The 24,666-nt window shown below is 42.5% G+C and overlaps 1 protein-coding gene across 2 annotated transcripts in view; it reads left to right on the plus strand.

Moving 5' to 3' along the window:
• Positions 1–16,330, plus strand: part of KLF5 (Kruppel like factor 5) — a 21,562-nt gene extending 5,232 nt beyond the window's left edge. Inside the window, exons 2-4 of one of the 2 annotated variants that reach the window (XM_008055962.1) lie at positions 1,882–2,755; positions 4,060–4,119; positions 16,151–16,330. In XM_008055962.1, coding sequence (XP_008054153.1) covers positions 1,894–2,755; positions 4,060–4,119; positions 16,151–16,329 — 1,101 coding nt within the window. In that variant the 5' untranslated portion in view covers positions 1,882–1,893 and the 3' untranslated portion in view covers position 16,330. Of the gene's footprint in view, positions 1–1,663; positions 2,756–4,059; positions 4,120–16,150 lie in introns of those variants that run through there. The other variant, XM_021711323.1, reaches the window with a different exon arrangement.
• The last annotated feature ends 8,336 nt before the right edge of the window (positions 16,331–24,666 follow it).

Here is a 24,666-nt window from a genome sequence, read left to right on the forward strand (position 1 = left end):
GCCCACCGGGGTGCCGGGGGGGTTGCGGTTCTCCGGGGTTCCTGCCCCGTGGCTCAGCCTGCTTCGGGCGCGATCGCGGGGCCGGCTTCGGAAAACGGGAGTTAGAGGAGCTGGGGCTGTGTTGGAGCGCTCACTTTCCCTTAAAAAGAAAGAAAAGAAGGGCCGGGTGTTGTTTTCTCGGCGAGCGCGTCCGTTTCCTCCGAGCGCGCCGAGGGCCGGCAGTTGGCTCCTGCACTTGCCCGCCTGCCGAATTAGAGCAACCGCCTGTTTCTGTCGCCCACGCAGGGAGTCATATAGCCCAGAAAAAACTTCCCGGGACTTTTAGCCTGTCCCAAGGAAAAAAAAAAAATTGGAAACATACCCACATGCAAACAGCTGGAAGAGCTAAAATCAGAAACCACTAGCCGCCGCGGGAGCGCAGCGCACGAGAGGGTTTAGTTCGGTTTATTTCAAGACGCCTGGTTGACCAGCCCTCGGGTATGGTGTTTGCCGGCCCAGCGCCCGCGCCGGGGTCTGCCGGTGTCGGCGCGCCGGGAGGGCAGTGGCCTTGGTCAGAGATGGGACTCATATGACCGGAGTGTTAATTTTTATTTTTAAGTCTTGCCTGGCCGGGAAACCCCGTCCGCATCCACACTGATCCGAGGTCCCAGACGAAACGCTTCTGAAATTAAGTCGTGACCAAAAATGACTCTCATTCCCTGATTAAGGTGCCACAGCTAATAGTTCTATGAGCCGCTCCATCCAGCCGGCTTTATTTTCTTTCGAGATTTCCTTTTTCGGTGTTAAAAAGTTAAAATAAAAAGTAAGCCTGAGTTAGAGACTAGGAGAGAAGGTAGCTGTGTAAAGATTGAGGCGCGACTCCTTACGAGCCGGATTATGCCCTAAAAAATAATACGTATATATCTATAATTCACCACTTGGGAACTATTCGGTTATTTCAGGTTGTCGGTTTCCTGCTTAGGGAATACCAAGAAGATAAGGGACGACTGAGTTTTTTACAGAATAGGGGGGAATGTAGCGTTGATCCAGTGAGGAGGACATGCTAAATGTTTTGCTGATGACTATGCCAGGGACACGGCTGCCTCCCCACCCACAGGCTCCTTAGCACCACTTCACCAAGGGAGTGATTTCCCCCTAGGTAATTAAAGATCTGTTTTAGATAGGGATATGAATAGGAACATTTCATTATCGTATTAGGCAATTACAGAATCTGCCGATTAAAATCAACTTTTAGATCAAATGTTGAAGGTGAAATTGTTTTGTTTCAATAGATAGTAGATTGTGCTCAAAAGATTGTATTTTTAAAATTTCCTCTGGTAAACAAGAAAAAAAACACTGAAATAGCCAAAGAATATTTTATATTAGATACCTTGGAAGTATCTAAGCAAGAGACAAAAACAGAAACCTTTGCAGTATTTTTCAGGTTTGCATAGGCTTTTTAAGTAAAAAATACATTTTAAAGTGTTTATGACAAACAGAATTGAGGTAGTTTGGCACTATTTCAATACTGTACTTTAATGGCAAACTTAACTGTAATGGGCAGGGAATCCTGCTTGTCGGGTGTGATACTTGGTTATTGCATCAGAAAGGAATATTTTTTTGTTTGTTTGCTTTCTTGTTTTGCGTCTTTCACTTTTTGTCTAGAGTGGCTGGGGGAGCAATTTTACCAAATACATGTTATACAGGGTTTCGTAAGGTTTTGGTCAACCAATTATTACACAATTGACCGTATAAACCTGGTATGTTTACAAGCAACACTTAGGAGTTAGCTCTAGTACTTTACACAAGGATTGCTGGGAATTTTTAGTAAGCGCCGATTGATTGTCCCTCCTGAGAGATGAATCAAGTGGATTATGTATCGTTGTGTCTCTTCTTTTTTAGACAAGATGTGAAATGGAGAAGTATCTGACACCTCAGCTTCCTCCAGTTCCTATAATTCCAGAGCATAAAAAGTATAGACGAGACAGTGCCTCAGTGGTAGACCAGTTCTTCACTGACAGTGAAGGGTTACCTTACAGTATCAACATGAACGTCTTCCTCCCTGACATCACTCACCTGAGAACTGGCCTCTACAAATCCCAGAGACCGTGTGTAACACACATCAAGACAGAACCTGTTACCATTTTCAGCCACCAGAGTGAAACGACTGCCCCTCCTCCGGCCCCGACCCAGGCCCTTCCCGAATTCACCAGTATATTCAGCTCACACCAGACCGCAGCTCCAGAGGTGAACAATATTTTCATCAAACAAGAACTTCCTACACCAGATCTTCATCTTTCTGTCCCTCCCCAGCAGGGCCACCTGTACCAGCTACTGAATACACCGGATCTAGACATGCCCACTTCTGCAAACCAGACAGCAGTGATGGACACTCTTAACGTCTCTATGTCAGCTGCCATGGCAGGCCTTAACACACACACCTCTGCTGTTCCGCAGACTGCAATGAAACAATTCCAAGGCATGCCCCCTTGCACATACACAATGCCAAGTCAGTTTCTGCCACAACAGGCCACTTACTTTCCCCCGTCACCACCAAGCTCAGAGCCTGGAAGTCCCGATAGACAAGCAGAGATGCTCCAGAATTTAACCCCACCGCCATCCTATGCTGCTACAATTGCTTCTAAGCTGGCAATTCACAATCCAAATTTACCTGCCACGCTGCCAGTCAATTCACAAAACATCCAACCTGTCAGATACAATAGAAGGAGCAACCCCGATTTGGAGAAACGACGCATCCACTACTGTGATTACCCTGGTATGTGATCTTAACCTGGTAGAAACATCAATAGTTATAATTAGTGTTTGTGTGTGTACCTTTTTTCAGCTTCAGGCTTTAAATATATATTGGAAAGTTGTGCTTGACAGTTAAAAAAAAAATCACCCACTTTGTTTTTATCATTTCCCGCCTCTGTGCTTTACCCTGATATGTAAACCGGTTAGTTGTCCATTATTTATTTCATTTATCAAAAACTTGGCTAGACTATTCTGGAAAAAGCTGCCTTGGATTTTTTTCTTTTTATTATTAAATAAGATTTGAATTTCCAATACGTCATTCAGAGTTATATAGGGCTGGGCACAGTGGCTCAAGTCTGTAACTCTAGCACTTTGGGAGGCTAAGGCGAGAGGACTGCCTGAGCTCAGGGGTTCAAGACCAGCCTAGGCAACTTGGTGAGACCTTGTCTCTACAATTAATAAAAAAAAATAAGCTGGGCGTGATAGTGTGTGCCTATAGTTCCAGCTACATGGAAGGCTGAGAGCCCAGCAGGTTGAGGCTACGGTGGCCGTGAGTGTGCCACTGCACTCCAGCCTGGGTGACAGAGGAAGACCCCAACTCAAAAAAAAAAAAATGACAGTGTAATAAATTAAAGTTTTTAATTCTAAATTAAGTGCCCTGGAAAGAGATTAAGTTGGGTTGATGAAGTGGAAGTGTAGTAGGTAGCTAGTCAGATGGTGGGTGCAGGACTCTGCAGGGTGGACCTCAGGATGGCTCTGATCCATATGAGCCTGTGCCGTGCTCGAGTGAGATACACAGCCCAAAATGTGAACTGATGACAATATGGAACAGATCTACAAGCTGCTGGCGAAAGCTAGTTTATGATTAATACAGGGCACAATTTACTGACTGTGGTACATGATATGGCATGACATGCTAAATGAAAAACAAGCAGTGTGGGAGTACAGAAAATTACAGTCATCTTGGATAATGGCTTAGCATTGTCAGCTCTAAAGCCATTAAAAAAGTTTTAAAAACATATACCGTAGTAGCTCTTAAATCACTGAAGTCAAGCTCCTACTTGGAATAGAAACACAAATTCTCCATTTGTAGCCTGGCTTGATTATCTGTTCTCTCCTATTAAAGTGATACATAAGTCACTTCATGCCTCTAATAAGGTAATGGGGGAGGGCCCTTTAAAACTTTTCACACTGAAGCTTCAGGTAATCTCATCTCCCATGAACGATTTCTTCTTTAAAGCCAGATTTTAAACACTGAATCATCAAATGTAAAGATTTCAAAAGGATCTCCAAATGACAAGCTGTTCTTCCTCTCCTTTATTTTAGGCTGCACAAAAGTTTATACAAAGTCTTCTCATTTAAAAGCTCACCTGAGGACTCATACTGGTATGTAATTTTCTTGTTAATTCTGTGAGTTGTGTAAATAGTGTAAGTGGTGTTCATCCTTTTAAAAGCCAGCACGTGTTTGATCTCTTTTTTCTTCTGTCAACTTTTATTTTTTTAATGGCCTTCCTTTTCAGCACGGGCTTGACTCAGAATTCAGTTCCATGAGAAAGTCTGGTTTCAGGAAAGTTGCTGATATTCCCTCTCTAAGGCCTTGTCCTTTCACCTCACATAGAATTAATCACACAAAAACGTAAACGTCAATATTTGGTAATAGGTTTTAAAACTTCATGGCACTGCTATTCCTATCTGGAAGTAAAAAAATATTACTCATTTTCTCCCTCCATAGCAAATCATCCCTATTTAGCATGTATAGCATAATTGCTTAATATGCTATCTTCAAAAAAGCTATCTTCAGTTTCACCTTTGACTTAAAAGTATCTGTGTTTGGTATGTTTTCTGTGCTTGATAAAAGCTAGACGTGAAATTGCAAATTATTAAATAGGTTGGTCAAAATGGGGTTACAGCTATTGGCACACCCCACCCCAGCCCACAGTTGATATGTTTGAGAGACTTCATCTTTATTCTAGGTGCATCTCATTCTTGTTTAAATGTGCTTTTAAGTTTAACCCCTTTAATTTGATAAGTATATTTTGTAAAATATGTAGCAGTCACTTTTAAGAACTTTTAAAATTTTTTTATTTTCCTTTTTTAAGGCAGAATCTCACTGTTGTCCAGGCTGGAGTGCAGTGGCACAATCACAGCTCACCACAGCCTGGCCCTCCTAGGCTCAGGTGATTCTTCTGCCTCAGCCTCCCAAGTAGCTGGGACTACAGGCACATGCCACCATACCTGGTTAATTTTTTAAAAAATTATTTTGGAGAGATGAGGTCTCACTATATAACCTAGGCTGGTCTTGAGTTCCTGGGCTCAAACTACCTTCCCACTTCAGCCTCCTAAAGTGTTGAGATTTTAGCCATTAGCCACCATGCCTGGCTCAGAGTTTGCTAATTTTAAAACTTTATATTAAAACCTGGGCGTTTTTTGCGTGTTTTTGTTTTTTTTTGTTTATTTTGAGTCAGAGTTTCACTCTGACTCCCAGGCTGGAGTGCAGTGCTACGCTCATGGCCACCACAGCCTCGCCCTACTGGGCTCAGGTGCTCCTTCTGCCTCAGCCTTCCAAGTAACTGGAACCAGAGGTGTGTGCCACCACCCCCAGCTAATTTTTTTGATTTACTGTAGAGACGAGGTCTTGTCATGTTGCCCACCCCTGGGCTCAGGCAATCCTCTTACCTCTGCCTCCCAAAGTGCTGAGATTACAGGCATAAACCACCATGTCTGGCCTAAAACCTGTTTTAAGAAGAAACTAGCATACTTTTTTTTTTTTTGAGTCGAAGTCTCGCTCTGTCGCCCAGACTGGAGTGCATTGGCATGCTCACGGGCCACTGCAGTCTTGACCTGCTAGGCTCAGGCAATCCTTCCATTTCAGCCTTCCAAGTAGTGGGAACTACAGGCACACGCCACCATGCCCGGCTAATTTTTATTTTATGTATTGTAAAGATGAGGTTTCTCTATGTTGTCCAGGCTGGTCTCGAACCCTTGGGCTCAGGCAGTCCTCGCCTCTGGGATTATAGGCGCCAGCCACCACCTCATGCTTAGGAGGCATACTTTAAAGGTCCCCCATATACCCTAAATACTTTCAAGTATGTAGATGTTTACTACATGTGATTTTTCTTAGGCGAATCGCCCTAAAGGAAACAACTTATGTAAAGTGATTGTGGTTTTTCTTCAGTAAATACACAGCCTTACCTACAGTTCAAAAATAAGTTTGCTAATAAAAGCAATGACCTAGCAAAATGTATTATTCCATCATTGCTATGGAAACCAAAGTATTCAACAGTTCGTTTGAATGGGTTGTTGGATTAGTGTGAGGACTTGAATCTCCCCAGGCTAGATGTTACTATGGAAATTGAGTTTTGATAAATGAAGTAGTTATCTCTAACTGCTGCATTAAAAAGTAAAAGCCTTTGAACAAAGGTCAGTGCTGAGAGAGAGGCCTGTGAGGAATATGGTTGCAGACATTTTGTATGCATGTTAGGCAGGATTGCTTGATATCCAGTGATAAACACTATTAAAATCCCAGTAGTGTTGGCGACAGTATGGTAGATTCCAGGGCTTTTTGAGAAACTGCTTTTAAAGAAAAGACATGTATTTATCTGTGGAATAAACGGGTAATTTTGGCTGAGCTTTTTAGATATAGACGAATTGATTATATAAAACGAAAGATCCCACATAAGCAGCCCAAGGTAGACATTTATACTTAAACACCTACAAATGAATGACGCATATAATAAAAACTTCAACATAAAGTTTTCAAAATACAAATGACAAGTGCCGGGAAAATATTTCATATTGCAATACTGAAATCCTTTTACTGAAATATAAGTGAAAATAATTCAGAAACATTTGAACTTTTGCTTTTTTCTGTTTTGAAAGCCCTTGAAAGAAGAGATAAGAAGGAAGGAACACATTTTCATGGGGTTAAAGTCTCCTAATAAGAGTGCAACGATGTAATCAACTGCTTATTGCAGGGTTATAGCCAAACCATATCTAAATAGCCTTTCAACCCTTGTCAGAGTTAGTGCCCTGAATGCTTATACCAGTGACTTAGGAACTTGACCTGCTGGCAAAGAAATTTAATAGTGGGTTGTCTTTAACAATGCTTTACTAATAAAAACAAACTAAAAAGAGGACCTAGGTCTAGTTTGAGTCCCATGCATCAACTTTTCACTTGATCCTAACATTGTAGTCTTCAACATTTAATGAGTGAGCATGTGATCCAGTTTAATAAAGTTTTGTTTGATAGTCTTTCCAAGTGCCTTGAGGAGGGTTTGTAGCAGACCTGTTGATCTGGCTAAACCCGTTCTTGGGTAATCATAGAGCATTGAGGTTGCTTTCTCTTCCTTTCTAGTCTGTAGACAATGGCTGTTAAAATTACCCGAGCATCTTCCCCCGCCCTGACTGTTTTTAAATTCACATATCTGAAGCCAGCAGAGGCTTGTGTTTTGCTTTTTGTTTTTAGTCTCCCTTTTAAGACCCAGGTAGATTAAGCAGTTTTTCTAAATAACTTTCATTTAATGGCTTTTTTTGTTTTCTTTCTGTCTTTCCCCACTTGGGCAATTTATTAGGGATTTAAGAAACTATATGGCAATGTTAATCTTTTGTTTGATGATGTAAATTAAATTATTCTTTATTTAAATGATTACTGTTTTGAAGGCAGAATGTGAAGCACCCTAGCATTTCTTTGGAAAATAATTGTAATTGCTTTAAAATGTCAAGTTACCTTATGCTTTAAAAGTAATTTAAGCAACCAAGACAGCTACATCTGAGTTTAATTACTTATTCTGCATTTTTAGATTGTAAATGCTGCTTTAACTTGGGTTGCAAATTGAATCTAAGCAAATAGTCTTTCCAGAAGAACCTTTTAAAAAAATCTGAGATCAAAGAGTAGAAGATATATCAGTTTCTTAAGCCAGAAAGTATCATAGCATTCAAGTTTTCTACACTTTGATTTCTTTATTGGGAAATCATATATAAATAGAACAAAGCCCTATGTTTGTGTGATTAGAATACCTGAAACTTAATTTGCTTCCATTCTAGGGAATAATTATATTTTATGTGCATCTGTATATAAGATAGTATTTTTACAGGCCTCTCTAGAGGCACCCTTATTGGTGTATGAGTGTTTGCATGTATTATTTGTAATACCTGTGTGTATGCATATTTGTCTTGCCTCTGGTTAGGAATACTTGTGGCTGCTTCTAGGTAACAATGTCAATGATATTTCCAAATCAAAATACATGTACTATTAAAAGCATTTAAATGAACATTCTACAGAAATTTGTATATGCCTTATGTACACTAGGGTCTGAACTTGTAGCCATTTTTCAAAAGTTGCTCACAGGTACCTTTTTTTTTTCTTTTTGAGTTGGAGTCTCACTCTTCCATCTCAGCCTTCCAAGTAGCTGGAACTGCAGGCGTGCGCTACCATGCCTGGCTAATTTTTTGGTTTATTGTAGAGATGAGGTCTCGCCAAGTTGCCCTGGTGGTTCTCGAACCCGCGGGCTCAGGCAGTCCACTCACCTCAGCCTCCCAAAGTGTGGGATTACAGGTTGAGCCACCGAGCCTGGTTACAAGTACCTTAAAAAAAAATCATATATCACTTTGTCTTTATAAATCAGAATGACTGATAAACTATCTACTGCAACCGGCATTATGTGCTCATATACCTTACTTGAATTTCATAATGAAGATTTAAAATAATTTCAAAGTTACAGGTTTGGGGCCAAAGTAAGTTAAAATCAATAGAAAAAACTCTGGCAATAACTTGTAGGATGAGATTCTTTGTAGCAAGGATTCTTTGAATCATATTTGAAAGCTATGCAGGAGAAAGTCACATTTTACCTTAGTGTTAGATGTTACTAATTAAATATTCCTTAAATTATTTTCAATATATTTCATTTTGAAATCTATTTTCTGTATTGACAATTTCAGGCTATGTTTAAAAAAAAAAGTAGTGGCTTAAGAGTCACTGGTTCAAGCTGGGCTCGGTAGCTCAGCCTGTAATCCCGCACCTTTGGGAGGCTGAGGTGAGTGGATTGCCTGAGCCCGCGGGTTTGTCTGGGCAGCTAGACCTCATCTCTACAGTAAATCAAAAAATCAGCCGGGCGTGGTAGCGCATGCCTGTAGTTCCAGCTACTTGGAAGGCTGAGGCGGAAGGATCGCTGGAGCCCAGCAGGTCGAGGCTGCGGTGGCCGGGAGCGGCCACTGCACTCCAGTCTGGGCGACAGTGTGAGACTCCAACTCAAAAAAAAAAAAGTCACTGGTTCAGACCCCAAGAAAGGTATTTATGAGCATGAAAGCTTAGAAACAATTTCTTTTTAATGACTCACTGGGAAGATTAAACTTTGCTTCTAGGACTTGTTCTTTCATCTGAAAAACATTGACATAGGAAATTGATCAAACATTGTTTTGAGATGATAAAGCTTATCAGAGGTTAATGAGTATAATTTTGATTCAGCAAATATTTTTGACTGGTTTTGTGGAGAATCCAAAGACCGAATAAACTCTTCTTGCCCTTTTGTTCTTAAACTAGTGGGAGAATATCACTTATAAGTAGATTAAATAGAATTGCTGCGGTTGGGATAGGAACAGTTAGCTGAGAAGGTAGAGCAGTATTTTAAAAAAGTAATCGCTTAATCACCCAAAAACTTTACTTTGTCAGATACTTTTAGTTCTATAGAATTCTGTAGTGCTGTTGACTTGATGACCTACATCTTTTCTGGTGAAAGGTGAGAAACAAAGTAATGCCCTACTTAGAAGTGTCTCTGCAGCAACATTCCTATTCTGTCAGCCTGTATTATTTATATTCAGGGATCTCTAACAACCCTCATTAAGGATGAGTTACAGTTTAAGTGCACAGTAGGTGACTTTTACTTAAAAACATCCACACGGAAGAATCCATTTCTTTTTGGCTGTGTTCTGAAAAGGCAAATTGGGAGGCACCTGGTCAGCGTAAACATGTGAAGTGGCTCCCATTAAAGGGAAGGATACCTAGTACTCATTCCTCCTAGAAAAAAGGGAAAAAAAGTATTTTTCTGTTTTGTTTACACAAAGAAAGGTAAAATATTTCATTGATATGTTACATTTTTAAGAAGTCAGTTTGGGCTCTTATTACAAGAAAAGGGAGTCTGAGTGTTGTCTTTGTGTCAGGAGACTCAAGAATTGATAATTGCATTTCATTAACCCTAGTCCTGGCAGGAGACTTTTAAAAATCATATTTGCCAGGAGCCCTGAGGAGAAGCAGTAGTTAGGATCCCAGAGACTCACTCTGCTGGGTTATGGACTGCAAGTGAACCCCTTGACAGCGGGTTCCCACCAGCCCCTTCTTTGGGTTTGTGGCATCAGTATTCTGACCCTGGAAGAAGTCCCCACACTGCCTTTGACCAGCACTAGGGCTCCAGAACATCCTGTCCAGTTCTATACAGAAAATTTGTTTACATGGAGTATTTATCCCTCTGTAGCTTCAGGATGGACCTTAACTGATTCTGATTTCTGTTTTCTCCTGAAGAGGCTCAAAACGTGGTTCTCACCTAAACAAGTGGTCCCAGGCAGGTGGAGCCAGGTACAGCCCTCCTCCAGGTGGGTTTGCAGAGACAGACAAGCTGACATGTCAGACAGACCTCTTAAATCTTCTCTCCTTCTCACTAATGAGAATAACTGAGTTGTTTCAAAGATGCATGAGACGTATGGCATTACAGCAGGAATAGGAGACAGCCTCTACCCTGGCAGAACTTTAAAAGCTAATTAAGGAGGCAAAATACAGCTATTTGAAGCCTTTGTAGAGCATTAAATGTGCAAATGCAAATCAATAGTTCCCAATAAACTGAAGTGAGTGAGATACAAAGAAGGTGGAATGATCTCTCATGGTTTGTTCAGAGGCTTTCTAGAAAGGGTAAGGGTGAATTGGATTCTAGAGAGAGTGGTAAACATGAGCTAACAGAGGAGAAAGGAGGGAACTTGTTACTTAATGATGATGATGATGATGATGATGATTTTTAAGACCAAGAGATTTATTAAAGGGGCAGTTATAGGAAGGGACTGTAACCAAGGAAAAGGGAGGGGGGGGGAGAGAGAGAGAAAGAAAGAGAGAGGGGGAGAGAAGGTGAGAGTGTGAGAGAAAGAGAAAGAGGGAAGGAGAGAGAGCGAGCGAACAAGAGAGTGGCGGGGACAGAGAGAGAAAGCAAGAGAGACTTAATGATTATTTTAATGTGTGAATTTCCTCAGTGGGCACATTACTGACAGGTACTATATCTAGTAAATATTAGATACATTTGCAAATGCTAATAATGCTGGTCTTTGAAATTGACCTTTATTCTGTTCCTAGTGTAAGAAATCTGCTACAATGTGCTGTAATAAAAAAGGATTGGTGGAAAATTACTGGCACAGATATATTAAAAATATGAATTAGTGAGCTCTAATCATCCTCCCACATTATCTCTCCTCTTAGATAGCTAAATAATATTTTCCCATGAATTTCATTAATCAGTGCTTCCTATTTTTTCCCTTTTGATTTTTAGAAGCAAATCTAACATTGAGCTTCTTTCAGATACTCTAAATCCCTTAAGTCTGTAATGATGGGAGAAAAATCTAATTATTGAATTGCATGAAAATATTTTCCGCCAGGCTCGGTGGCTCAGCCTGTAATCCCACGCCTTTGGGAGGCTGAGGTGAGTGGATTGCCTGAGCCCGTGGGTTCGAGACCTGACTGGGCAACTTGGCAAGACCTCATCTCTACAACAAAATCAAAATGAGCCGGGTGTGGTAGCGTGCACCTGTAGTTTCAGCTACTTGGAAGGCTGAGGCGGAAGGATTGCCGGAGCCCAGCAGGTCGAGGCTGCGGTGGCCGGGAGTGGCCACTGCACTCCAGTCTGGGTGACAGAATGAGATTCCAACTCAAAAAATTAAAAGAAAATATTTTCCTCTTGAAATGAGTGCTCATTTTGAGTTTCAAGTTCTAAGAGTAGGTACTATTGAATTAATTTATTCCACATTAAAAGTTTGTATTGTTCAGTTTCTCAGAACAGGATATAGATTGTAAGTTTTGAGGCCAGAAACCAAGTCTTGTTTGTGTTTTGCAAGGTATTTAGTACAGGTCACACTTTTTTTAGTAACCGCTCACTTATAATTCTGATGGATTTTAGCGCTTATCTTTATTAGATTGATTGGGTTGGAAGAAACATGCAGATTTGCTGTAATAAACCTTTAAAGTTACCTAAAATAACTATTCTGAGAGACTTCCATCTGCTTTTTTTCTTTTGGTAGAGGAGTCTATGTAGAACATTTTAGGGAAAGGACTTGGCATATACGTCCTAAGTATTGAATATGATCAGCAGAGCAGAGAAACTTGCCCTTCCACTGGTAGATTCAAAAGTCATTTTTAAAATCTGTTCATCACAAAAAAGAATAGTTTTTTTTATTTTTATTTTTCTAGTTTGTTGCTAAAGGTTTTTAAAGTATTTTGCACACATGTACAGATGACTCACTGAAATTCACTTAGTTTGAGGGAAAGGAGCTATGATTGGGTGGTACCCATGGATTGCCCCTACCAGCACAGCAGTCAGGATCGGCTGGGTCCCCACAGAGGGTGGGCTCTGTCAGGTGTGCTGTCTGCTTCAGAAAGGCTGGGGCTTAAGGCCTGCTGTAAGTCCATTGAGCTGTTCCTTAACTGGCCTTCACATGTGGCTTCGGAATCTGTAAATACATTTACATTTGAACAGTTATGTATGTGTTCCTTCTCATCCAGAGAGGTGTGTTAGTGTTTGCAAATGGAAGATTTGAGTGAGACATAAAGGAACAGTGGCAGACCAGGATGCTCTGTTGGGCGGCTAGTCTTCTGTCCAGATTGTTGTGGGGAGTGAGGTCATGGGAAGTACCCAGCTCTGGGGGACAGTCACATGTTTGTCCCTGCTCCTCCTTTTACCTGTAATGTTGCCACTTAACGTTTTTGTAAAATGTGTTCATGACTTGATCAGTATGGACAGTATGTCTGCTTAACTTGAACATTTTTATCAAAGATTAGGGATTCCTAGCAAAACATTCCTATAACAAAAACCGAGTGAGAAAATGCATACTCTGAGATAAAGCTGGAGCTTGTTTTCCAACCTGTACAAACTTGTCGCTTTTTTCTTTTTTGCCTTTGGAAAGTTTCACATTAACAGCATGAGAACTTAAAAATACAGTTGATGTTGAAAGAGCTTAACTAAATATTTTAAATTGGTGGTATTGGAAAGAGATTCTGTAAAAATCCAATTAAACTTTTGAAAGCTCTATCCTGTTGAAATATAACTTAAAGGAAGTCAGTTTGGTTTCCCAGAAGTACTGTGCATAGTGTTTCTGGCTGAGGAAGAAAGGCCCGAGTCTGCTGTTTGGCCAGAAATTGGGTACCAGCTTCCTCTACGATGTTTTACTTGAACAGTGTTGACACTTGAACAAATCCCATAGAAACTGCCCCAAGTGGGGAACAGTTGGCGTTACTTTTATGGTAAGACTTGGCCCCAGTAAGTAGAGTTTCAGACACTGGTAGTATTCTTGGCTGAATAATCTATAGATGTGCACAAATTGAGAAGCAAAACCCCAAATGTTTTAGGAACTTTAATGGCTGCTGTATTTCAACCAATCAGTAAAGTAAACTTTAAAAAATATTGCTGCAGTTTATTGCTTCATAGCCAATAAAAATAGTGAACAAAAAGAGACTAGTGTCCCTTGTTTCTTAAATAAACTCCCAACAATTTAGTTCTCCTGCTATTTAGTTATTAAATTCAAAAGGCTAGAATGATTTCTTTTAAAATTGGGGTACCACTGATTTCTTTAAGGGATTTTTTTTCCTTGACTCAGACATCAGAAATAACTTTACCTTTCCATTAAGTGACAGTAAACTAACCAGTATGTTTGTTTCTGTGACTTATTTTTCACAAGGAACAAAAACATACTTCACAATTCTTTTTGGATTTTTTTGTTTGGTTTTTGAGTTGGAGTCTCACTCTCGCCCAGGCTGGAGTGCAATGGCACGCTCACAGCCTTGACCTGCTGGGCTCAGGGGATCCTTCCGCCTCAGCCTTCCAAATAGCTGGAACCACCGGCATGTACCACCACACCCGGCTAATTCTTTGATTTATTGTAGAGGTGAGGTCTCACGCAATTTCTCAGGCTGGTCTCAAACCCCTGGACTCAGGCAATCCTCTCGCCTCCACCTCCCAAAGTGCTGGGATTACAAGTGTGAGCCACCATGCACAGCAAGAAAGGAATTTAAAAAAGACTTTGTCTGGGTCAGAGCCAGAAGAGGGAAGGTGGCACAGGAGAGGAAGGGGAACTCTTTTGGGAAATGATTGGCACTGAGTTCATGTGGGCTGTTTTGCCACTTTCTTCTTTGTCCCTATGAGATTTGTCTGAGGGTCAGAGTAGTTATCAGGACGACAAAAGACATTAACCACAGGCTGTAGAAATCTCAGTGGATGAGGACAATGTCTTTTAAAATGTAGTCTTAGTTGGGTAACCCTGCTACTTTCTGAATCTGAAGCTGCTCAGTTAGGCAGGAGAGTTGTTTCCTCAAGAGTTCAGAGCAGCTCTGAGGTTCTTCCCTTTCAGAAAACTTTTTAAAAAGAAGTTTAAGAACTAATGGGTTACCTGTATAAAACTCAGCAAAAAATGACCTTGCTATACAAGTTTATCTCACAAATTCTTGTTTTAAGAAACCTCACTAAAATTCATAGAGAATCCACAAAGCACAAATACAGGAACTACTGATTAATGAGCACTGAAATTTAGGGGAAGATATAATTCTCAAATTCGATTACTTAGTTCTAAAAACAGTGAATTAAGACTGCATTATTTTTAAAAAGACCACATTATAAATATTTAGTTTTTTCTTTTTTCTTTTTTTTATTTGGAGTCTCATTCTGTTGCCCCCACTCATGGCCTTCCAAGTAGCAGGAACTACAGGCTCGTGCCAGATACCCGGCTAATTTTTTAAGTTTATTGTAGAGATGAGGTCTTGGCCAAGATACCCAGGCTGGTCTCGAACTCCTGGGCACAGGCAATCTTCTCACCTCTGCTTCCCAAAGTGCTGGGATTACAGGGGTGAGCCACCGCCCCCAGGCTCAATATTTAGTAGTTTTGAAAGTTGAACAGCTAGCAAACTTGGGACAGCATTAAGAATACTATGCATCACAAGGTAGAGCAGGGACTACTCAAGTGATGAGAATTGTGAAAGAACAGAGGAGGTCGATGGATCAATTGCAGACTTTAGTACATTATACACGTAAGCTCCAGGGGGCCAGGCGTTTCTGTGTTGTCATATACTGTTGTATCCCAGTCATTTAAGACAGCGCCTGGCCTGTAGGTAGACAGTTGGTAGATTGTTTATGGAATGGATTTTTAATCATCCTTTTGGGACAACGCTTGACAAAGAAAATTAAATGTACTATCAACAAATGTGAAATTGTTACAGTTGTTTCCAAGTCTTTCTGCTAGTGGGGAGTTATCAGTACCAGACTATGTTCCTAACTTTGTTTTGCTTCCATCTGCCAAAAGAAGGGACGAATGTGTGTGGGTGTGAATGTCAAAGAGCCAGTGCCCTGATAGTCCATGCTGGAGGCCATGTGTTCAAGGGAACTCGACTAGGAGCTTTATGCTTCAGTCTGGTTAGTTTAGAGACATCTAGGACCAGTTACCGGGAAAGCAATTCATAGTGTAGGCGATTTGAATAGCCCTGGAATTTTCCTGCCTTGTATACTTAGTCCGGCAATCATGAAATTCGGGCTTGTTGGTGTGAAGCTATTTGCACACCATTACAAGCAGCCACCCAGGCTCCCGAGTGGCTTCAGAGGCCTACACGTGCAGGAGCACCTCAGGCTACGAGCACCGGCTCATCTCGCATTTGTCTAGGTTTCTAGGTTTCGCCTGCAGTTGCCATTGTCAGTTCTTCCAAGGTACTCGAGATCAAAAAGCGCTTGGAGGGCGCACTCACCAAGGGGCCGGCCCTGTGTCGAACCAACAGTGGTGTTCCTTTGCCTGGCGCCTGATTAGGAAAAGCAGCCCCAGCTGGGCGTGGTGGCTCACACCTGCAATCCCAGCATGCAGGGAGGCAGAGGCGAGAGGGTTGCCTGAGTCCAGGGGTTCGAGACCAGCCTGAGCTACGTGGCGGACCCTCGTCTCTACGGTGAATCACAAAATTAGCCGGACGTGGTAGCGCACGCCTGTAGTTCTGGCTGCTTGGGAGGCTGAGGCGGAAGGCCCGCCGGAGCCCGGCCGGGGGAGGCCGCTCCGCAGCGGCCGTGAGCGTGCCACTGCACCCCAGCCTGGGCGACAGGGAGACTCTGGCTCGAGAGAAGAGAGCGGCCCCCTTCCCAGGGCTCCCGGGAGGCTGGCCCCGGGTCTGCGAGCCGCGCCTCACCGCCTTGTCCTGTCCCCGCAGGCGAGAAGCCCTACAAGTGCACCTGGGAGGGCTGCGACTGGAGGTTCGCGCGCTCGGACGAGCTGACCCGCCACTACCGCAAGCACACGGGCGCCAAGCCCTTCCAGTGCGCCGTGTGCAGCCGCAGCTTCTCGCGCTCCGACCACCTGGCGCTGCACATGAAGAGGCACCAGAACTGAGGCCGCCGCGCCCGCCGCCGCCGGAGCGTACATTGTGTATATCTGAGAAAACAGGGAATATACAGCGTGCGAATACCAAAGTGTCGGGTGGTCCTGAGCCTCTGCGCTGGCTGCGGCGTCCACGCGGCCCCGGCGGGCCGCATCTCGCAGGCCGCATCTCTGGGGGGCGGGGGCGGGGGCGGGGCGGGCACGTGTCAGTGCTGCGCACACAGGCACGGGGGGCGGGCGAGGGGGCGTCGAGATTCCACTTGACCTTGGAGGCGTGGCTTCCGCTGTTAGATAATCCCTAGAGGTCCGCAGTATACCTGGCCATTCACAGTAGCCATTGAACAAATGTGTCGTTGTTTCTGTTTTTTAAAACATATGAGTTGCCTATATTTGCTATTCAAAATTTTGTAAATATGCAAATCAGCTTTATAGGTTTATTACAAGTTTTTTAAGATTCTTTTGGGAAAAAAATCATAATTCTTTTGAAAATAACCATGGATACATTTACAGTTAGAATTTGTGGGAAGATACCTCTCAATGCTACCAGATTCATTTCTTTAGGGGGAAGGAATAATCATTCAAATGAACTTTAAAAAGCAAATTTAATGCACTGATTAAAGTAGGGTTGTTTATTTTAAATATGAAAGACATTTTATATGAATTGTAAACAGAAGAGTTTAAAGATAGTTACAATATACAAAAGTTAAACCTCTTACAATAAGCTAAATGCAGTATCATTTTTTAAAAGGACTTATGTAGTTTTCTCATGGCAAAGTTGAATTTATGATGCAGTTTTCATGTATGGAAACGTTGAATTTATGATGCAGTTTTCAGATATCAAGATGTTTGCTTGTGCAGTACTGTTGGTTAAATGACAATTTATGTGGATTTTGCATGTAATGTACATGAGACACAGTAATTTTACCTAAATTACAGTGCAGTTTAGTTAATCTATTGTTAATACTGACTCAGTGTCTGCCTTTAAATATAAATGGTATGTTGAAAACTTAAGGAAGCAAGTGCTACATATATGCAATATAAAATAGTAATGTGATGCCGATGCTGTTCACCAAAGGGCAGAATAAAGAAGCAAAATGCCAAAAGGGGTCTTAATTGAAATGAAAGTTTAATTTTGTTTTTAAAATATTGTTTATCTTTATTTATTTTGTGGTAATATAGTAAGGTTTTTTTTTTTTTAGAAAACAATTTTCATAACTTGATAAATTATAGTTTTGTTTGTTAGAAAAGTTGCTCTTAAAATGTGTAAATAGATGACGGTGTAAATAATTTTGTAAGAGGCTTCAAAAATGTTTATACGTGGAGACACACCTACATGAAAAGCATAAATCGGTTGCTGTTATGCTTCTTTTTCCCTCTTATTTTTGTATTGTGGTCATTTCCTATGCAAATAATGGAGCAAACAGCTGTATAGTTGTAGAATTTTTTGAGAGAATGAGATGTTTATATATTAACGACAATTTTTTTTGGAAAATAAAAAGTGCCTAAAAGACTTCCGTTGTACCGTTCTTCCTTTACCTACGGTAGCAAGAACAATTAGCAAATTCCATTCCCCAGCTGGTTGCTGAAAAGGGTCTGAGGAGGGCAGTTAATGAAAAACCAATTCCACACATTCTTAGAGGAGACAGTTGGGCCAATTTACAAATAAGACATAAGAGAGGGAGTTATGTTTAAAGTATAATTAGTGGTGTAAAGGGAAGTGTAATCCGTGAATACTTTTTTCCGGCCACGGCATAATACTACATTAATCCTCCAGCATCCTTAGTTGAAAGCATTGTGGAGTTAGCTTGCACGTGCTAGTTTGGATGTTATCAGAGGCAAACAAAACAAGAATTTGGGTTTTACACTCTATTTAAAGGACTGGGTGCAGTGGCTCACACCTGTAATCCTAACACTTTGGGAGGCCAAGGCAACAGTGAGACAAAATAAAGTTAGCCAGGTGTTGTGGCACTTACCTTTAGTCCCAGCTACTCAGGAGGCTGAAGTGCGAGAATCACTTGAATTCAGGAGGTTGGAGCTGCAGTGAGCTGGGATTGTGTTACTGCTCTCCAACGTGGGCAACAATGAAATCCAGTCTCAAAATAAGATTTAAAAAATAAATAGAAAAAAAAGCAAGAGATCGTTAGAAGTTGGCTCTATCTAGGAGCAACATGCACGCCTAGAACTTGGTTTATTTATTTTTTAGTTTTTTGAGTTGGAGTCTCACTGTGTTGCCCAGGTTGGAGCGCAGCGGCACACCCACAGCCACTGCAGCCTCGACCTGCTGCGTTGAGACAGTCCTTCCGCCTCAGCCTTCCAAGTAGCTGGAACTATAGGCATGCGTCACCACACTTGGCTATAGAGCTTGGTTTCTTTTTTTTTTTTTGAGTCGGAGTCTCACTCTGTCGCCCAGACTGGAGTGCAGGCAGCCTCGACCTGCCGGGCTCCGGCGATCCTTCTGCCTCAGCCTTCCAAGTAGCTGGAACTACAGGCGTGCGCTATCATGCCCGGCTAATTTTTGATTTATTGTAGAGATGAGGTCTCGCCAAGTTGCCCAGGCGGGTCTCAAACCCTCGGTCTCGGGCAATCCATCCCCTCAGCCTCCCAAAGGCGCGGGATTACAGGCTGAGCCACCGAGCCCGGCGTCCCTCACTCTTATTTATTTATTTATTTATTTATAGAGACAGGGGTCTCACTATGTTGTCCAAATTCTCTCTCAACCGATCCTCCCATCTCAGCCTCCCAAAGTACTGGGATTACAGTTGGGAGCCACCACATCACATCTGGCCATCTGTTGCATATTTTCATAATAAATGGTGGGGGGAATGGGTGCCGGATGTTCTCAGGTACAGTGAAGAGTGCCTTGCATATCTTGGCCTCCTACGATGACTCAGCTCCACTCGTCATGTGATTTCTTGCTCTGCCCAGTCCTTCAGGTTAATGTCTACTTCAAGAATACTGCACAGTTCATTCTTTTGCCAGAACTTCTTATTCTTCCACGGGGGGGAAAACATTCTAATTTCACTGACTTAAACTTATTAACAAAAATTGAAATAATGTGAGGCCAGAGACTATGTGAAGTAAAGACAACTCCATCGGTCTTGAAACATGAATCAGGGGTGTGTCCGTACTCAGCTGTAATTGATAAAGGTGTGACTTCGATTTCCTTGTGGGTATGTTGTTCCCAGCACCTGATGGCACTCAGTTTCCTGGCACCTAAATACTATTTGACCTCAGATCACGGAGCATGGCTGTGTCCAGTTCCTTCTCTCTCTACTTTCGTGGACTGCTTTTTCTCTCTCCCCAGCTGCCTACCTGTTTGAATCCTGGTCTCCCAAAACTCAATAAAGATCCTCAGTTCTCATTAGCTTCCTTGGATGTTCTTTCATATCTGGCGACATCATGACACTTTTGCGTTTGAGATATTTTTTCCAGTTTTTGATGGAAATCGTATATGTATGTTTTCTTCCTCAGATTGTCAACTCCTTGGAAGAAATACCACTTCTTAGATTGCCTTTGTATTCCTGCTCTTATAGATGGATAAAGGAGGTATCAAAAATTACTTCCTAGTGCTGTGGGAATTGACTTGAGCTACTGCAGCAAGTCAGTAAATCTAATGTTTGCCAATTTCCTCTTTGGGTTGTACTGTTGATACAGTTTTGGTGTTGGATTTTTTGTTTTTTTGAGTCAGAGTCTCACTTTGTCGCCCAGGCTGGAGTGAATTGGCATGCTCACGGTCACTACAGACTGGACCTGCTGGACTCAGGCGATCCTTCTGCCTTGGCCTTCCAAGTAGCTGGAACTACAGGCACACGCTACCATGCTCGTCTTATTTTTTTGATTTATTGTGGAGATGAGGTCTCATCAAGTTGCCCAGGCTGGTCTTGAACCTCAGTTCAGGCAATCCTCTTGCCTTGACCTCCCAAAGTATGGGATTACAGACTTGAGCCACTGCGCCTGGCCTGGTGTTGGATTTTTGATAAGTTATGTGAATGTGAAACTGATTGTAATGCAAACAAACATAGAATGCCTTGCGTATTTTTCAACAGTATTAGTGAATTTTCAAGAGAAAATAATATCCAAAAGACAACTCTACCTAATATAGTTTTCAAAGTTGCAAATAGTTTAATTGCTGGTTATTGTTATGTTCACTAAATGAATATCTGAGTACAAATGTATTGCTTCTTTGTAAACAAGTTATACCAACTAGACAAAAATTGAGCAATACACCAGGTTCCATTTGGACAGAGTGCAATTATGTGACTTGATTTCAAATAAGTAATGTCCTGAGTTTTAAACTTCAGTTAATTTTTTTTCGCCTTGCTGTCAGATTATCTTGATTTGTTACATTTTGTCGTTTCATTCTGACATCACAGCTTATGTTTAGTGCTTTACTTCATGGCATCCAATTAGCGAACACTTAGATAAGTATGACTTGGTCTGCCTGGATAGAAATGTTTTTCTTGCTTTTTATTTTTATTTTTTGAGTTGGAGTCTCACTCTGTCGCCCTGGCTGGAGTGCAGTGGCCCACTCATGGCCACCCCAGCATTGACCTGCTGGGCTTCAGAGATCCTTCGTCCTCAACCTTTCAAGTAGCTGGAACTTTAGGTGTGTGCTACCATGCCCGGCTAATTTTTGATTTATTGTAGAGACGTAGTATCGCCAAATTGGTCTGGTGTTGAACCCGTGGGCTCAGGCAGTTCACTCACCTCAGCCTCCCAAAATGCTGGGATTACAGGCTGAGCCACCAAGGAGCCCGGCCAGAAATGTTTTTCAATATCTAGCTGGATTCCTTTTCCTATCTGCAACTAAGCCCGCCAGACTCCCCCTGGCCCACATTTTTTTTTCTCACCGGGACTTCACTCTGTTGCCCAGACTGGAGTTCAGTGGTGTGATCACTGCTCATTGCAGCCTCAACCTCCTAGGCTCCGACGATCCTTCTGCCTCAGCCTCCCAAGTAGCTGGGACTATAGGCACACACCATCATACCTAGCTAAGTTTTGGGGTGGGTTTTTTTTTTTTTTTTTTTTTATAAGGAGTCTTACTCTGTTGCCCAGGTTGGAGTGCAGTAGCACGCTCATGGCCACTGCAGCATCGGCCCACTGGGCTCAGGCAATCCTTCTACCTCAGGTTTCCAAGTAGCTGGAACTACAGGGTCATGCCACACCTGGCCTGGCTAATTTTGTGATTTATTGTAAAGACAAGGTCTTGCTAAGTTGCCCAGGCTGGTCTGAAACCCCTGGACTCAGGAAATCCTATCACCTCAGACTCCCAAGGTGCTGAGATTACAGGCATGAGCCACCATGTCTGGCCTAGGGTTTTTTGTAAAGATGAGGTCTCACTATGTTACTTAGGCTAGTCTGGAACTCCTGGACTCAAGCGATCCTCCCACTTTGGCCTCCCAAAGTACTGGGTTTACAAACGTGAACCACTGCACCCAGACCAGACCTTTTTGGATTAACTCGTGGACTATAACATAACAAAGAAGGGTCTTAGTCTCCATTTCTTTTTTTTTTTTTTTGAGTTGGAGTCTCACTCTGTCACCCAGACTGGAGTACAGTGGCCGCTCCCGGCCACCGCAGCCTCGCCTGCTGGGCTCCGGCGATCCTTCCGCCTCAGCCTTCCGAGTAGCTGGAATTACAGGCATGCGCTACCATGCCCGGCTGATTTTTTGATTTATTGTAGAGATGAGGTCTCGCCAAGTTGCCCAGGCGGGTGTCAAACCCGCGGGCTCAGGCAGTCCACTCACCTCAGCCTCCCAAAGGCTGAGCCACCGAGCCCGGCTTCCATTTCTAAATCTGGTCTCTACTTTGAAGTTAACCAAATTCCATCTTTGGTTATATTCTTCACTGCAGTGTGTAACTAATCAATGGAAGGCTTTTTTCTTTTGATAAAAGTGGTGGCTCAATAGGTTCGAGACCAGCCTGGGCAACTTGGTGAGACTTTGTCTCTACAATAAATCAAAAAAATTAACTGGGCGTGATAATGCACATCTGTTGGTTCTAGCTACTTGGAAGCCTGAGGCTGAAGGATCGCCTGAGCCCAACAGGTCGAGGCTGCGGTGGCATGAGTGTAGCGGCCACTGCACTCCAGCCTGGGCGACAGAGTGAGACTCCAAAAAAAAAAAAATTACTCATACTAAAGTTATAGGTGACAAACGCTGGAAATTATTTAATTACTTTTAATAATGACTTTAGAAAAAAATAAAAGCATAACAAATCACATAAAAGCCGCTATGTATGTTTGGAAGTGTGTTACATGAAAAACTCAGAATTTTCATTCTTCTTTGTAAACCAGCCATCTTTATCATCTATCCTTCTCAGAAAGTTCTGATGTCTGTATTTCACTAAAATGAAGGCGGAAGAGAAAGATACAGGATGTGGGAACTGAGATCCTGCACAATGAGTGAAAGAAATCCTCAGGAGAACAGTGAGAGGTCAAAGGATGACAGCTTTATACAAGGCAGAGGGGACAACTCGTCCAGATGGGAGCAAACTTAGAAATCTCTGAGAAAATCATCTCTAAGATTATGAAACGGATAGACTCTGATGCATCTGAATGTCTTTTGAGGAGATTTAGAATAGAGGTTAATCAACTACAGCCTGAAGTCCAAATCCAACCCTATCCTTGATATTTGTCCTGCCTATGAGCTACCAAGGGTTTTTACATTTTTAAAAGTTTGGGAAAAGGCCAGGCGGGGTGGCTCACGCCTATAATGCCAGCATTTTGGGAGGTCGAGATGAGAGGATTGCCTGAACCTACGGGTTCGAGACCAGCCTGGGCAACTTGGCGAGAACTCACCTCTACAATAAATCAAAAAATTAACTGGGCTTTGTGATGTGCGCCTGTAGTTCCAGCTACTCGGAAGGCTGAGGCAGAACGATTGCCGGAGCCAGCAGGTCGAGGCTGTGGTGGCCGGGAGTGGCTACTGCACTCCAGTCTGAGCCACAGAGTGAGACTCCAACTCAAAAGAAAGAAAGAAAGAAAGAAAAACATTGTTCAAACTTTGAAGTTTTAAAATAAAATCTATGACTTTCACAAAAACAAAACTATATGATAATGTAAACTCTTGGGGGAGATGTATTTTATCTGTCTTTGCTGTATTTGATGAGTCTGTGGGGAGCTCACTAGTCCTAAACTTAGAGTAGTTTCTTTTTTTTTTGAGTTGGATTCTCACTCCATTGTCCAGGTTGGAGTGCAGTGGTAATACGCCTGGTTAATATTTTTATTTATTGTAGGGACGAGGTATTGTCAAGTTGCCCAGGCTGGTCTCGAACCCCTGGACTCAGGCAATCCTCTCACCTCAGCCTCCCTAAGTACTGGGATTTTAGGTGTGAGCCACTGCGCCCAGCCTAGAGCAGTTTCTTGAGGATGACGACTCAGAACTGTGTGCATTTCTTTTTTTTTTTTTTTTTTTTTGAGTTGGAGTCTTACTCTGTTGCCTAGACTGGAGTCCAGTGGCCGCTCCCGGCCACCGCAGCCTCGACCTGCTGGGCTCCAGCGATCCTTTCGCTCAGCCTTCCAAGTAGCTGGAACTACAGGCATGCGCTACCACGCCCGGCTCATTTTGATTTATTGTAGAGATGAGGTCTCGCCAAGTTACCCAGGCGGGTCTCGAACCCGCGGGCTCAGGCAATTCACTCACCTCAGCCTCCCAAAGGCATGGGATTACCGGCTGAGCCACCGAGCCCAGTTTGTGTGCATTTCTTTGCCAGAGATTAGAACTTTATTTCTCCAAAGTAAGAAATTTTTTTCTTCCTCCCCCTTAAAAATGACACAAAACAAAACAAGAAATGAAAAACCTAAACTACTTCAATAATTTTCTCCCATATACAAAAGTCTTTGTAAATATAAGCTTTGTTGGAAATGCTACCAATTCCTCTTTGAATTTTAATTGCTCTTGGGTTCTGATTCAGTCACACTTTTTTTTTTTTTGAGTTGGCATCTCACTCTGTAAGTACCTAAGCGACAGAGCCAGGGAGAGTGACCAAACCCTGTTCCCTGTCTCACCTGTACAGCGTGTATAAGAAATGGTGGTGAACTAAAGATTATATAGAACAGCAGTGGGCATCACTGCCCTGGGCATCACGGCCCTGGGAGCTTGGGAGGAGAGTTAGCTCCCCAACTTGTCTCCCCAGAATTCAGAGGGTGCCAACAAAATGTATACATGTTTTTAAGAAAGGAAAAACTATATTAAAATTGTAGATGAACCGGGCTTGGTGGCTCAGCCTGTAATCCCAGCACTTTGGGAGGCTGAGGTGGGTGGATTGCCTGAGCCCACGGGTTCGAGACCCGCCTGGGCAACTTGGTGAGACCTCATCTCTACAATAAAATCAAAAAAATTAGCCCGG

Source organism: Carlito syrichta, unplaced genomic scaffold, assembly GCF_000164805.1.
Source record: "Carlito syrichta isolate Samal-C Ts95f unplaced genomic scaffold, Tarsius_syrichta-2.0.1 Scaffold302053, whole genome shotgun sequence".
NCBI lineage: Eukaryota > Metazoa > Chordata > Mammalia > Primates > Tarsiidae > Carlito > Carlito syrichta.